This window comes from Kogia breviceps, chromosome 5 (genome assembly GCF_026419965.1).
Source record: "Kogia breviceps isolate mKogBre1 chromosome 5, mKogBre1 haplotype 1, whole genome shotgun sequence".
In the NCBI taxonomy this organism is placed as follows: Eukaryota; Metazoa; Chordata; class Mammalia; order Artiodactyla; family Physeteridae; genus Kogia; species Kogia breviceps.
This window is the reverse complement of record NC_081314.1, coordinates 15,918,175-15,934,303: the sequence shown is the minus strand read 5'-3', so window position 1 is coordinate 15,934,303 and position 16,129 is coordinate 15,918,175. Positions and strand designations below refer to the sequence as shown.

Sequence of the window (16,129 nt, the reverse complement as noted above, 5' to 3'; positions counted from 1 at the left end):
TCTGCTACTCAAGACACTGTCTCAGACAGTTCCCCATATTCTCTCTCCGAAGTTCTTCCCTTTTCAGTACATATCAGCTCCTTTGTTTATCAAGGAGACATTATCACCTTAAGGCTTTACTACCTACAGATTTCACTTACCTAAAGGACCTCTGTAAGCTCTAGTCTTAACCCTGGCCAGCCAACTTAACGGAGATGAGTTCTGCTGGTCCCACAGAGGCCCAGGTAGGGTAGGTTAGGCCACCTGTCCTGATGTTGCCACAGCACACCCTCAATACTAACACAAGTCCAAACCCAACTATCTTACAGGTATGAGCTGACTCCAGATGGCCAGCCCAGAAGTTGATGATGAACAACAACATCTTTATTTTTTAAATGTGTACATGTGTATATTTTGTACCTTAAATCAGAACAGCCATTTGAAAAAAATACATACATATATGTACATACACACACACACATTCTTGTGTGCAGTATAATGGCATGACTGGATAGTATTAGGAAGAGGTAAACACATGTAAAAGCAAGAACTACTCTTTCTTGATTGGATTTGTTTAAATCCATAAACAAACGGTGTATTTGTGCCTAACAAATTATCAGAACCTCAGTGGTGAATTTTCACAGACATAGGACTCACGTGAATGTATGCACCAAAAGGGTCCTGTCTCAGACACAGAGGGTGAGGGAGGTCTGTTTGTGGAGCAGCTATCAGTATTCCTGGGCAGTGACTGACCAAGGGAGGAGGCTTCTTTTATGGGACTAAAAAGTGATCCACCAAAAAGTGCCAAGAGCTAACTCTGCCTAAGCCCTGCTGGCTGCCACCTCTGGTACTTCTCTGCCTGGAGGTTCGTTCATGTATCTGATTTGGAACTAAAATGTACTTTCCTGATGGCAACGATGTTAGTGATAGTACTCCAGTGTGGGATGGCCTGGGACCAAACTCTAGCATTTGGCATTATTTCCATAGGAAAATGCAAGGAGAGTTTCAAACCCAGGTCTACGTCTGCACTCCCATAGAGCACTGGGGGCTGCTGCCGGGTGTCAGTGCCAGAGAACAAGGGGCTTTCTGTATCTCTCTGAGATAGGCTTGGGAATTCTGCTCCACTCTTCTAAGAGAGGGCTGGTTCACCTAAACAACATGTTAAAAGCAAAATATGTAAATTGTATATTTAAACAAGTGCCTCTTCTGCATTTCAGACTTTATAAAACCACATATTCTTGTCCTTTCTCATGCTTCTACAGCTGCTGTCGAGTCACATCCTCTTTTCACTTATCTACTCAGGCAGTACCCCCTGCCATCAGTTTCCTCACCCTACCACTGCCTTCACTGCCACTTTTCTGAAGAATGGTATCATCTTAAAACAAAGTTTTTGTCATGTTACTCTCACTTATGAATTATTATTTCCTGCTTTCTACAAAATCCAAGCCCACTCCTTGTGTTTCAGACCTAACATAATCAGGTCTCCAGTTTTCTGCTACCTTATTCATGTGCAGATGCTCTGTTCCAGAATAGTCCAAATATATCCTGCCTACTAATCCTACTTACCTCTTAGAGGCCTATGGCAAACCCATCCCCTCTGTTAAGCCACCCCACACTGACAGGGCCTCTCCCCCCACCTAGGGCAGCAGTCCCTAACCTTTTTGGCACCAGGGACCGGTTTCGTGGAAGATAATTTTTCCACAGACTGGGGAGGGGAAGGGAATGGTTTGGGGATGATTCAAGCACATTACATTTATTGTGCACTTTATTTCTATTATTATTACATTGTAATATATAATGAAATAATTACACAACTCACCGTAATGCAGAATCAGTGGGGCCCTGAGCTTGTTTTCACTTGCCGCTCACTGACAGGGTTTTTGTTGTTGTTGTCGTTGCAAATGTCAGGTTTATTGTATTCATATTTCTAAATGGATGTTTTTAGACCTTGACAAAAATAGAAAGGGTTGGTTTACATTTAATGCTCCACTTTAAAAAAAAAATAGTTAGCAGAAGCACAAATCAGATTGCAGTGGGGTGGAGAATGAATCATAGCTTTACAAAAATAGGAGAGACTACTCTTATCCTGGGCCCAGTATGTAGAAACTCAGTCATTGCTTAGCAGCAGTCCTTAACATTTTTATAACCTCCTCATTATAATTTCCTCACGTTGCAGAAGCAGCTAAGGGTCACTTTGAAGATATTTTTCACAACAGGCAGTTCATAGAAGAGAAATCTGAATGCGGGCTACATGTGAAAAGATGCCTTGACGGCACTAAGTAATCAGAGAAATGTACATCTAAACAATAGTGAATTACCATTTTATACCCAACTGACAGGGTTTTGATATGAGTCTGCAAGCAGTTGGTTTATTATGGTGTCTGGGCAGTCAGACCTCTCTGCTAATGATGACCTGTATTTGCAGCCGCTCCCCAGCACTAGCATCACTGCCTCAGCAGCACCACCTCAGACCATCCGGCATTAGATTCTCATAAGGAGCACACAACCCACATCCCTAGCATGCGCAGTTCGCAGTAGGGTTCGCGCTCCTGTAAGAATCTAACGCCGCAGCTGATCTGACAGGAGGTGGAGCTCAGGCGGTAATGCAAGTGATGGGGAGCAGCTGTAAATATAGATGAAGCTTCGCTCGCTCACCTGCTGCTTACTTCTTGCTGTGCAGCCGGGTTCCTCACATGCCGTGGACCTGTATCGGTCCGTGGCCCGGGGGTTGGGGACCTCTGACCTAGGGCATCTACTATCAACACTGTACATTTTTCATTTTAGCAAATCCCTGCCATGTAACATTTAATTTTTTAAAAATGTTTATTAAATATCTACTAAGGTCATATGCTAAGCAACTACCTGTACTGTGATTGGTATTCAATGTTTCTGTTTACTCTCCAATTGACCTAGAAGCTACTTGAATTGATTTGCGCCCCCATCATCCAAGGCTATGCTAAGTACGTGGCCGACGTGTAATAAAATTTGTTTCTGCTGTTTTGAGTGACAAATTCTCATAATAAAATGGGACAATTGATGCCTGTCCTATCTACCTCACAGTGGCATTGTACTGTTCACTACACAGACAAGTTGCTTGAAAATGATAAAGTGCCAGAGGAGTAGAAGGGAATGTATCATATATCACGTCCTGAATATCAGCAACCCTAAAACAACTACTGAGCAAGATGGCAGACAAAGCAGACAAGTGCAAACCTATCTTTCCTCTTCCAAACACATAGAAAACCTAGTTAAACCATGAACAACATTTATTTTGAACATGGTTGATTAAAAAGTAACACAGGTAAAGTTCTGGTGATGATCCAAAGAGAAAATCTACAGCAGGGTATAAGAGTTGAAGGGGGTGTTTTGAAGAGAACCAGAATTTTAGCACACACCAGAGAGAAGGCAAAGCTACTGTGTAAGGCACAGGAGCCTGAAAAGTTTTGTCATCAGAAAATGCCTTTGCTGCCAATGAGGACAAGGAGTAGGTTGTCAGCAGTGGGTGGAAACACTCACCTACTCTCTCCTACACGACCACGGGGTCCGAAGTTACACACAGTTGACTTGGTGTGGAAACCTCCACACCTGGAAACTAATGGGAAAATTGGTTTAGAACCTGGAACCATGTGAAGCCCTGACAGAGGCAACCACAAAACTAGCCCTTAGGGTTCTCATGCCCACCTAGGGCACATGTTGGACCACTGCAGCAGATAATTCCCACTAAAGGGAAGCTCACAGGCAAAAACTGTAAAAACAAAAACAATTTTAAGAATATGAAGCACATGGGAATACCAACTGAAAAATGGCCACTAAATGTATTTCAGCAAGAAGGAAAATGTAACATTAAGGCAGAAGTGGCATGCGGGAAACAACGGAGAGCAAAGAAATCTGTAAAATATGTTGGTAAACCTAAGTCAGTCTTGATTGTTTAAGAAATATAAACAAGTAAGCAGGCAACCAAAAATGTATGCAAAAACTGGGTTCAAAAAGCCAGTGGCACTGAAATGCTAGTACTGACATCTAAGAAGGACCATGAAGCTGGTTCAGAGGAATGTTAAAGTCCTTATTTAAGAAATTAAAGATAGTTTTCTGTTTTAAAAATTAATTATAAGTATGTGGCAATTACTAGTTTATTACATTTCAGCTCCAAATCAACCCATCTTTGCCCTGCTTTGATACTAGAGACACCACAGCCTCCTCTCCTTTGCCAGGGGGCTTGAGGTTCGGCTTGCCAATTGAGGGCACTGGAGAGACACTGCAAGGGCAGAGTGGGAAGAAAGGGCCTTTCTTTTTTTTTTTTTTAACATCTTTATTGGAGTATAATTGCTTTACAATGGTGTGTTAGTTTCTGCTTTACAACAAAGTGAATCAGTTATACATATACATATGTTCCCATATCTCTTCCCTCTTGTGTCTCTCTCCCTCCCTCCCACTCTCCCTATCCCACCCCCTATGTGGTCACAAAGCACCGAGCTGATCTCCCTGTGCTATGCGGCCGCTTCCCATTAGCTATCCACCCTATGTTTGGTAGTGTATATATATATATATATATATATATGTCCATGCCACTCTCTCACTTCGTCCCAGCTTACCCTTCCCCCTCCCCACATCCTCAAGTCCATGCTCTAGTAGGTCTGTGTTTTATTCCCGTCCTAACCCTAGGCTCTTCATGACATTTTTTTTTTCTTAGATTCCATATATATGTGTTAGCATACGGTATTTGTTTTTCTCCTTTTGACTTACTTCACTCTGTATGACAGACTCCAGGTCCATCCTGGCTGTGTGAGGGCCGTCCTCATCCTCAGTTACCTAAGCACCGGTTACCTAAGCACCGCCACAGTTTACTCTTGGCTCACGCCCTTGGGCTTTGCAAACGTAAATACAGCCTTCCTGGCTCAGCAACATCCAGCACCCTCTGGCAAGTTTCTTTGCCACAAGTTGGTTGCCTGTTCCTATAGCAGCCAGACCTCTACTCAAAGGTTTAAATCTCAGCCTAGTGGGAAGGCAATTTTTAAGTTTCTAAGTTCCTTCCTTGTTCACTCTCCTTTATCCCTGGGGGTAGTATCTGCTTTCTGAAGTCGCTACTGCATACCCCTTAGAGTCTTCTTTTCTCCCCTTTTAGTAGGTAACTACCATTACTAGTTAGCCATTCTTGTTCTAAATTTTTCCTGTTAGGCTACCTGTGCAATGTAGTTTCTATCTCCCGACCCTGACTAAGTGTATATTAAAAATTTTAAGATAACCAATGAAATAGAGTAACAATAGAAAACTCAATAGAGCTGAAATATAAAACTTCCAAATCAGTAGTGAAGAAGAAAAAAAATAGAGAAATTCAATACCTCCCCCAAAAAATAGGAAAGAAAAAAGTAGCATAGAAAAATATGATAAATAGAAAATACGAAAGAAGATAGGCAAAAGACTTCTAAATATATTTGTAATCACAATAAACCCACTATTAAAACCTGCAAAGGGGTCAAATTCCATGAAAATAAAAGGTACAGGTATATGCTATTTACAAGAGGTTAACTTCAAACACACAGAAGTGTTGAAAATAAAAGGATGAAAAAGATATACTCAAGGGTAGTTTAGATTTGTTTATAGTAATGGTAGCAAATATCATATTTAATGGTGAAACATTAAATGCTTTCCTTTTGAAATCTGGAATAAGAAAGGGCTGCTTCCTATCACCACTTCTACTCAGCCCTGTATTGTGGCATATGTAGTTGGGCAAGAAAAAAACAGGTATATCTGACCAAAACTGTTGTTATATATGGATGATATGATCATGAGCATAAAAATCCAAAATAATCTAAAGATATACTGCTAGAGTTAATCAGAGTTTCTTAGCAAGGTTGCTAACTACAAAGTTAATATTTAAAAATCAATTGTAGTTCTCTGCTCCTGAAGTAGTTAGAAAATGAAATTTTAAAAAGATAATTTATAAATGTATAAAAGATCAAATACTATGAATACATCCAACAATAATCCCTACAGGAAAATTATGAAACTTTATTAGAAATGTTAAAGTGAATCTAACCAGATGGAGAGCTATGCTGTATTTGGAGTTTGAAGACCCAACATTACAGATGCTGTTTTTCCTCACTGATCCTATGTTTTTAAAAAAAAAAATTTCAATAGGTAGTGTGTGTGTGTGTGTGTGTGTGTGTGTGTGTGTGTGTGTGTAACTTGATAATCAGATTCAATACACATAGAAACACAAAGGGTGGGAAGCCTTCAACTGGATACCAAAGTTTATTTTAAAGTTAAAATAATGAAAACAGTGGGGTACTACTGCAGGGAGAGACATCTGGACCAAAAGAATAGAAAAGAGAGTCCAGTAATAGACCCATTCACACACAGATATTCAATTCATGACAGAGGTAGCACTACAAGCAGAGGGGAAATAGATTTTTCAATAAATGGTGCTAACTGGGTATCTATGACAGAAAATGTAAAAATGGTCCTTTACTTATACCACATTTAAAAAATCGAACAACTGCAGGTATATTAGACTAAGTGTGAAAGGCAAAACTGTATAGCTATAAAATAAGAGAATGACTTTACAACTTGTGACTAGAGAAAGATTTCATAAGACACTTAGAGCACTAACTATAAATCTCTACATCTTTAACTATACTCTCTATATTGAAATTAAGTTTGTCAGTTCATAAAAAGAAACTAGAGGAAAATGGAAAGAGGACATAGAATGGAAGAAGACATTTGCAACACATATAACTGTCAAATGGCTCATGTCCAGAATATATAAATAACTCTTACAAGTCAATAGGAAAAAGACTGTCCAATAGAAAAGTGAACCAAAGATACATACAAGCACTTCAAAAAATAAATACAAATGGCCAATAAACAAAGGAAAAGATGTTTAACTTCATTAGTAATCAGGAAAATAAACATTAAAACCAGACTAAGAGCTCTATACGCTATACTGGCAAAAATAAAAAAATCTAACTTACCAAAAATTGGTCAAGATATGGAAAAGTGGGAACTCTCATACATTAATGGTGGAAGTATAAATTGGTACAACCACTTTGGAAAAGAGTTTGGCATTTTCTTCTAAAGTTGAAATATACATTCTCTATCAAAGTTGCACACTACACAACCCCAGAGGCTCCATTCACATGGTTAGATGTGTTTTACTCTAGGACCCAGCAATTTTACTTCTTGGGTATTGCTTCTAGAAAACCTGCACACAAGCAAACGAGGATGCACATATGAGAATGTTCACAGCAGTAGCTCACAACAGCCAAGAACTAGAAACAACCCAAATGCCAATCCCTAGTAGAACAGACAAATGGATTATGGAACATTCATAGAGGAATACTAGACACCAATGAAAACAAATGACCTGGACCTACACACAACAACATAGATGAATAGTACAAACATAATGTTGAACAAAAGAAGAATTAAAAAGAATATATACAATATGATTCCATTTTTATAAAGTTCAAAAATAGGCAAAACTAAACTATCTTGGTTTAGGCGTACACACAAAACTGGCAAAACTATTTAAAAAAACAAGTAAGTGATTAACATAAGTCAGGCTAATGGGGGAAGGCACATATGGTATGTGGGGGAGGCCTTTTGGAGTGCTGGTGAATGTTCTGTTTCTTGATTGTTGCATGGGTGTTCACTTTATAATCATTCATTATACTTGAGACTTATGGTTTTTATCATATTTAGCATATGTGTTATATTTATAACACACGAAAAAGATTAGTGAAATAGGACTTCCCTGGTGGTGCAGTGGTTAAGAATCCTCCTGCCAATGCAGGGGACATGGGTTTGAGCCCTGGTCTGGGAGGATCCCACAGGCCGTGGAACAACTATACATGTATGTCAACTATACATCAATAAAACTGTAAAAAATCAAGAGCTAAACAATGGTTGTAGTACTTATATTTTAAATAATTAAAACTGGATAAAAGTAGACCTGATAGAGAGGGCCTAATGTTCTTCCTACTAGCAGCACTGTCCCTTCTCAGTGGCCCTCCAAAAAACCTCTTAGGCCTCTGAGGAAGAGTTTGAAAACCTCTGTTTTAAACTAAGAGTTAACCACAGGCTCTTAAACTAGCTGACAAAATTCAGATTAACATAATTTTAAAATTATATTTCTTCCATGCAAATCAAAACTATAATGATATACCACCTCACACCAGTCAGAATGGCCATCATTAAAAAGTCTACAAATAACAAATGCTGGAGAGGGTGTGGAGAAAAGGGAACCTTCCTACACTGTTGGTGGGAATGTAAATTGGTGCAGCCACTATGGAGAACAGTATGGAGATTCCTTAAAAAACTAAAATTTTGCCATACGATCCAGCAATCCCACTCCTAGGCATATATACAGAGAAAATGATAATTCGAAAAGATACATGCACCCCAATGTTCATAGCGGCACTATCTACAATAGCCAAGACATGGAAGCAACCTAAACATCCACTGACAGATGAATGGGTAAAGATGTTACACACACACACACACACACACACACACACACACACACACACACACAATGGGATACTACTCAGCCATAAAAAGAATGAAATAATGCCATTTGCAGCAACATGGATAGACTTAGAGATTATCATATTAAATGAAGTAAGTCAGACAAAGATAAATATGATATCACTTATATGTGGAATCTAAAATATGACACAAATGAACTTATTAATTAAGACTCATAGACATAGAAAACAAACTTATGGTTACCAGAGGGAAAAGGGGGTAGGGGAGGGATAAGTTAAGAGTTTGAGATTAGCAGATACAAACTATTATATATAAAATAGATAAACAACAAGGTCTTACTGTATAGCACAAGGAACTATTTTCAATATAATATAATAAACCATAATGGAAAAGAATATGGAAAAGAATATGAAAAAGAATATGTGCATGTATATATATATATGTGTGTGTGTGTGTGTATATATATATACACACACACACATATATATATATATATCTATAACTGAATCATTTTGCTCTACACCAGAAACTAACACAACATTGTAAATCAACTATACTTCTATTAACTAAACTTGACATTTACTCTCTGCATTCCACTATGCTGCTTCCTGGAAATTCTTTACAATATTCTACATGGCAATGAACAAGAATAACTGAGAAGTCTCCCTAGGCCCGTTACTTATAAAAGTGGGGGTAGGGGGTGAGGGAGAGGCAGTAACCAAAAGTGGCCCGTACTCACGGATGTGAAGCCAAACACCTGTCCTTTAAGAAAATCAGAATGAATATGGAGAACAGAGAATAAGTAGAAAGCATCAAGAAAGCTACTCTTATGTAAAATGCAGCAAGGGTGAACCAGGAAGGGTGCCCAAGGAAGGCTCAGCCTAGTGAGAGAATACAACTCATTACTGGTGAGGAATACAAATAAGTCACTGAGAACACTTACGTTTGGAAATTCTTAACAAAAATTTTATTTAAGATTTCATGCCCTTATAAAAAGTACATCACATCAAGATAGCAAAAAGGACACTTTTTTATGAGAGACTCACAGCCACTCATCTATTTTACCTCCTAATTCATTTCCTACCCTAACACGATAAAAACTTCTTTCCTTCTTCCTTTTGTTCCTTCTGCTCTGAAGGGCAAGTGTCATGAGGGATATCTTAATAGAATGTGCCATTTCCTTGCCAGGAAAGCAACAGCTTCCTGCTGGCTGGACTAAGGAGAGCCACTGGCATTCCTTGTTCCCAGGCCCAAAACTCTGAACTTAAATGCAACCTTTCTATTACTTGCATTATCTCTCCCTGAGTTTCTCTCTTACACACTGTACTTTAAAACAATCTTACATTTTAAGCACTCAAGAATTGCTTAAGAAATGATTAAAGGATCTAAAGTTAATTTAGTAATTAAACTTAGCAATGTTTTCTATAAAAGAATCTCAAAGTTAATAAAAATTATATGGATGGAGAAGGACTCAACAGAAAGAAGGGGGTGAATTCTGAGAGTATACACATTTTATAACCCTGTCTCAGAGTAAGATCAATTCTACAAAATATTTAGAATGTTAAGAATGCAATTTACACAGTAAAAATGATTTGTTTTCAGCATGAAAGTATTTTTAATTTCCTTACTGCAGGTACAATGGCATCCAAGTCATCAATTTCTGTAACAGAGAAACAATAATAAAAGAATTGCTTTATCCACTGTTAGGTTCAGGTGAAATGAGAATCTCTATGCAAAGGCAAACTTCAGACACAAAGGCAACATCACTAGTGCTTTCATGCACATGAAACTTTTCTCCAATAGTGGTGATGAGTGTATCACTGATTCAGACACAGATGCTTCACAGGACAAAAAAAAGGGTAAAAGCTACCACATACCTACAAAAGCATCCTCTGACTCTGATATTAATCTCATTAGCAGTGTGTTCTTATCAACAGATCCTACTAGCAACATTTATGATATTATGTTACTGCCTCTTTAACTACATGGGTGAGCCTACATGGTGAAGAGGCACTCTCTCTCATGGGCCCCCATCTAAGGACTTAGGGATTTTTTTCTCTTGGAACACAGTCCTGTCCTAATTCTATGATAAAGATTTCTCATTAGTAGGATGGCTCTTAGGTCTACCTTTCAGGATGAAGCCTATCTACCTAATAAAAGGTGTGAGGTATCTCAGAGTAAAATCTCAGATGCAAATCCTTTACGAAAGAAACAATATGCTATTACTGATTTTTAAAGTTTTCATAATAATGCTAATAAAATATAATTATCCAAGCAGGTTTAATATATATATTAACCATCATCATTTTTTTTTTAATATTATATAGAGCTTAGCTTGGTAGCCTACAGGATAGTTCAGGTTCTTCTCTACCAGGTTCTTTCCGAATTTGACTTCTCTTCCTAAGACTATCTTCTTCCAACCAGCCTAAGTTAGAATTCACCATCTGGAAGCTCCTAGCCACTAAGGCAGGTCCTTTCTCTGATTATGTAGACTCCAGCCCTACTTAAGGTAAGCCCCAGTGGCAGGTTCTCTAAATTCTCACCACTTTTTTCTAGATTATTCTGCTAGTTCACTGTTCATAAACTCACTTCCTTTACATAAAACATGATTCCCTGGATTCCATCTCTCTCCTTCCATGTTTAGCTGGATTTTGATTGTTCTTCCTTTAGCCAAAACACATGACCCATGCTGTTTAAGCTCCTGACTTCAGTCAGAATTCTTATCTGAATCCACTTATCAAAATATAGGAAAGGAAAAAAATATGAGCAAATCTACAGCAGAGAATTTGGTTCACATCTTACATTGTGGTAAGGTACAAAGATCAAGTTATTCCCTGACCTGCATTCTAAAATCACACCTGTTGAATTGAAGCAAATGATCCCACATGAACCATGCTGAGTATCATATCTGAGGGGAAGTTTCTATAGAAGGATTCTGAAATAAGTGTTGCTAGCACACCTATTAAAATGTTTATTAATGACAAGAAACTCATTGTTTAAGTTAATTGCTACCCCAAAGCAAGTAAAATCATATTATTGCAGGAAACAAGGCTCTTTGAAATACAAGGCAACACATTTATACAATTCCACATCTCAAGTTAAACTTTCAAGTTACATTTTCCCAAACAATAACAAAAAAACCCACCAAAAAACCACTTTCAATTTCAAATGAGCTATATGGAAAAAAAAAAGAATTCATTAATAAATAAATCACTTTAACCTTTTTAAAAAGTGGGGGTTTTTTTGGCCACGCTGCGCAGCTTGCAGGATTTTAGTTCCCCCGCCAGGGACTGAACCTGCGCCCTCGGCAGTGAAAGCCCAGAGTCCTAATGACCACTGGACCGCCAGGGAATTCCCTAAAAAGTGTTCTTAACAGTAAGATAAATTTCTTTTATAGCCATATATAATCACATTTAAAGTAAGAGAATTGGATCTCTATTTTGCCTATGATTCCTAAGCTAATTACATTTTTTTTCCCTTTAAGAGATATTACTACTGACGAAGCCCTCAATCTGACCAAGAGTGTAAAATGTATCTCTTCCCTTCTACAGATTTATAAATTTATCTCCTTTCTACAGATGTTTACTTTATATTACTTCTTATCATCTTAGAAGGAAACTTAAGTTGTATATCTAAAAAACACAGTAAGTAGGAACTATCTTTTAAAAAAAAGAGAAGAAAAAGAAGGAGAAGGAGGAAGAAGAAAAAAAAAGATACCTTCCAAGATCATAAATTCTAAGGACATTTCTCATTAGCCAATGACAGAGTCAAGGTTACACTGGGCCTAGCCAGAGTAATGTCATTTCTCATTTTAAGGTCCTAAAACAAAGACAGCCCCCAGCTCCTTAAAGGATATATGCTTCTATCTGCAGACTAATCCCAACCAACTTTAACTGCAAGTTAGAAGTTTGTTTCCAGAACTGTTAGTGGTTTCCAGACACTTTCTACTACTCTGGGTAAAAACACTAATACAGTGACTAAAGAGCACTGTTTCCTCAAACCCACTGACATCTTGAGACTCAAAATTTAACCACCAACAACAAAGATCTTACCTAAGATTTCAAGTAGATCATTAGTAAATGCCTGAAATGCTGGGAAAAATTCCTCATGTTCTTCCAATTTGTTGATAATGCTTTAAAAAAAAAATGCAGTTTACACTGAATTTCCAACTTGCATCTCACTGGACATAGAACATTTCAAAATGGAAAGAAATTGTCCTGCTAATTTAAATATAAGTTTAATGACCATTTACTGCATTCCGTCCTTTTTCAGCTCTTTGTTCATCTAGTAACACTTCTCTAAAAAATATATATATTATCAGTGTAATCATCTGTTCTAAAGTTAAATCTATATAACATTCCTAATATAGGAACTTTCAATTTAGCTTGAGGATTCTTAAGAGACCATGCTTTTATAACATTTTCTTAAAAGAATTGGCTTTTATATCCTGTATTCTATTAAACATTAAGAATAAGTATCAGTAATCAGTAAAACTGTGGGAAGGAGAAAAAGACCAATAGTGAGACATACATTCTTTTTAAAAGCATCAAGTATCAGAAAACTCAAGTGTCTGGTAAGGGTTCTTCTTGGAAAACTTGCAGAACATATGTTGCAGTATAAAATCTGGGGAAGGAGGAGGAAGAGTATAGCTATAACATTCTGATATTTTTTTTAAAATTAGGTTTTATGTCAGAGATGTCTAGCTTTTTAAAAAAATCCTTAACATCTTCTTATCAAATAATACACATACTCTTAGTGATTATTTAGTGATCAGTGATTGATGGTAATGTACTAAAAATTGGACTTACTTATATATTCTGAATTCACATGAAGTTGCTAATAAAGTTTTAATTTCTCCATAAATAATTTGGGAACAAGCTTATAGCAACAATGCTGGAGTCCTGACCCACCCTATGTAAACCTATAGGCCCTAGAGTCTACTTTTATCTTGAAAACACTTGACATTCTCTCCATCCCTAAGGTGTGAGATTATTTTAGATTGTCAAGTTATTTTAAAAAATGCTATTCCAAACAGGAAAGGTAAATAACTTATGAAGTTTTGGAAGTCTTTAATTTTACCACTCCAAACATTCTGGATGGTACTTTGCAACCTTTGCAAAATAAATACCTTTGGAGGTCTTCAGGTCCCAATACCTGCATAACCTGTTCATTCACGTGTTCATTAACCAGCCTACACAATTTTCCAACTGTGCTCACCAGCACACACAATGAGGATGAACTATCTGCAAAAGAGAAATAAAAGGATAGGATATTTTAAAAGAGAATTTTCAAAATCATTAAATCAAACACTTTATGCTTCAGTTAGCCCTGATTTTTTAACTACTTTTTGTTGATTTATTAATAATAATTCTTAAATGGGGGGCCAAAAATCACAAAGGGTCATCACCTAGTTCTAAGAGTTCCTGGAGGTTTCTCACAGCATTGTTCACTTCTCCAAGCCTAGTATAAACTTCATTCATTCGGGGATAGACTCCAGTTAAAGAAGGCACATCAAATAATTTTTGGAAGTGAGAAACAATAGCTTGCAACATTTGAAAGTCTGGCATATTGCTGTCCTGCCCAAAAGAGAAGAAAAAGAAAGAGAGTTTAACATCTTAAAATTATTCCAAATCTTTAATAAAAACTTTAAAAAGAGAAATAGAGGGCTTCCCTGGTGGCGCAGTAGTTGAGAATCTGCCTGCCAGTGCAGGGGACACGGGTTCGAGTCCTGGTCTGGGAAGAACCCACATGCCACGGAGCAACTGGGCCCGTGAGCCACAGCTGCTGAGCCTGCGCGTCTGGAGCCTGTGCTCCGCAACGAGAGAGGCCGCGATAGTGAGAGGCCCGCGCACCGCGATGAAGAGTGGCCCCCACTCACCGCAACTAGAGAAAGCCCTCGTGCAGAAACGAAGACCCAATGCAGCCAAATAAATTAATTAAATAAATTATTTTTTTAAAAAAAAGAGAAATAGAGTTCTAGTAGAGTATCTATATCCATATCATTATTAGTTTCTAAGATAAAGAGTACATTAAAATGTGAACATTTATGTAAGTATTAGGTAGTATTACCTTTTCCTTATTTTCCACTTCTTCTAACATGGTATCTACTATAAACAACAAATCTTCAACTTTGACACCTTCATTTTCATCCTGCTTCTTTAAATTATGCCAAGGCACCAGTTCTGCAGATAGTATTTTCAAGGACTTATACAAATCCTTTACGAAAGAAACAATATGCTATTACTGATTTTTAAAGTTTTCATAATAATGCTAATAAAATATAATTATCCAAGCAGGTTTAATATATATATTAACCATCATCATTTTTTAATACCATTTTCAGTTTAGAAAAAGTCTGTTAAATTAGTTTTCTCCAGGTCTTACCTATATATAATTTATTATCTGGAATCTGGATGTTTAAAGTAATTATATGTTATTTATTAGTAGCATATGTTATTTAAGTAATTATTTTGAATTATTGATGAATAAAAAATAAGCTTGTCCTTAATATTTTGCCCTTGATTTTTTAAATAACAGATTTACTGAGATGTAATTCACATGCCATAAAATTCATCCTCTTTAAATATGCAATTCAGTAGTTTTGACTTATTTACAGAGATGTGCAATCATCACTGTTATCCAACTCTAGAACATTTTCAGCACTCCAAAAAGAAACCCTGTATCCACTGACAGTCATTCCCCATTCTCTCCTGCTCCCAGCCCTTGGGTAATTACTAATCTACTTTCTGTTTCTATGGATTTGCCTATTCTGAGCATTTCATTAAAAAAAATGGAATCATACAATAAGCGGCCTTTTGTGACAGGCTTCTTTCACTTAGGATATTTTCAAGATTCATCCATGTTATAGTATGTATCTCCAGGAAAGTTTTTAATTCGAAAGGAAGCCTAAAGTAATTCGACTTGATTTTCATGACAGCCTACTTAGTTTTCCTGACCTAGATATGTTGTCCTAATCTATTTAAAACTGTGCGCAAGAGGCCAGGCTCCTGAAAGTTTAGAAGTCTAAGACTGGTCAGTCAATAAACAAATATTTACTGAGCATCTACTATGTGCATGGCACAGTGCTTGGCCCTTTAGAACAATGCCATCAGAAGGAATGTAATGTGTGTCACAGTAATACTGTCTAGTATCCACATTTTAAAAAGTAAAAAATAGGTGACAATTTTAATAATATATAACCCAATACATCCAAAATATTATCATTTAACAGATAATCAATATTTTAATTATTTTAATTATTTTTCTCCATAATAAGTCTTCTAAATCTGGTGTGTATTTTTATACATGCAGCACATCTCAGTTGGGACTAGTCACATTTCAAGTGATCAAAAGCTACATGTGGCTTAGTGGTTATTGTATTAGACAGTCAAACTCTAGAATACAGAAAGAAATACAGGAAATTCTTACTTTTCTCAACTTATTTTAGTCCTCTACTTATTTAACACTCTCCAATTAATACCCAGACCTCACATATTAATATCTTTAATCTTTCATTTGGTAAGAAGGCCGTTATCTATTTTAGCAATTCAAGGCAACACATTCAGTGCCAAATAAATGTATTAAACAGTAAGTGCCACCAGAATTTGAAAAAAAGTCAGGAAGTCAGAGCATAACGATACTTTCATTAACCAACACTTTTCAT

General features: G+C 37.0%; 2 protein-coding genes across 9 annotated transcripts in view; one reads left to right on the top strand and one right to left on the bottom strand.

Annotated features, from left to right (window-relative positions):
* ESYT3 (extended synaptotagmin 3) overlaps positions 1-3,038 on the top strand; it is a 61,691-nt gene extending 58,653 nt beyond the window's left edge. For 2 of the 3 annotated variants that reach the window (XM_067033702.1, XM_067033700.1), the window contains one exon: positions 309-411. In XM_067033702.1, the coding sequence (XP_066889803.1) occupies positions 309-345 (37 nt within the window). In that variant the 3' untranslated portion in view covers positions 346-411. Of the gene's footprint in view, positions 1-308 lie in introns of all 3 variants that reach the window. The other variant, XM_059065165.2, reaches the window with a different exon arrangement.
* Positions 1-16,129, bottom strand: part of CEP70 (centrosomal protein 70) — a 114,628-nt gene that overhangs the window by 24,816 nt on the left and 73,683 nt on the right. For 4 of the 6 annotated variants that reach the window (XM_059065184.2, XM_067033703.1, XM_067033706.1 and 1 more), the window contains 5 exons: positions 14,536-14,682; positions 13,874-14,042; positions 13,595-13,709; positions 12,519-12,598; positions 10,058-10,126 (listed from right to left, as the gene is read on the bottom strand). In XM_059065184.2, coding sequence (XP_058921167.2) covers positions 10,065-10,126; positions 12,519-12,598; positions 13,595-13,709; positions 13,874-14,042; positions 14,536-14,682 — 573 coding nt within the window. In that variant the 3' untranslated portion in view covers positions 10,058-10,064. Of the gene's footprint in view, positions 1-1,798; positions 1,927-10,057; positions 10,127-12,518; positions 12,599-13,594; positions 13,710-13,873; positions 14,043-14,535; positions 14,683-16,129 lie in introns of those variants that run through there. The other 2 variants (XM_067033704.1, XM_067033705.1) reach the window with 2 other exon arrangements.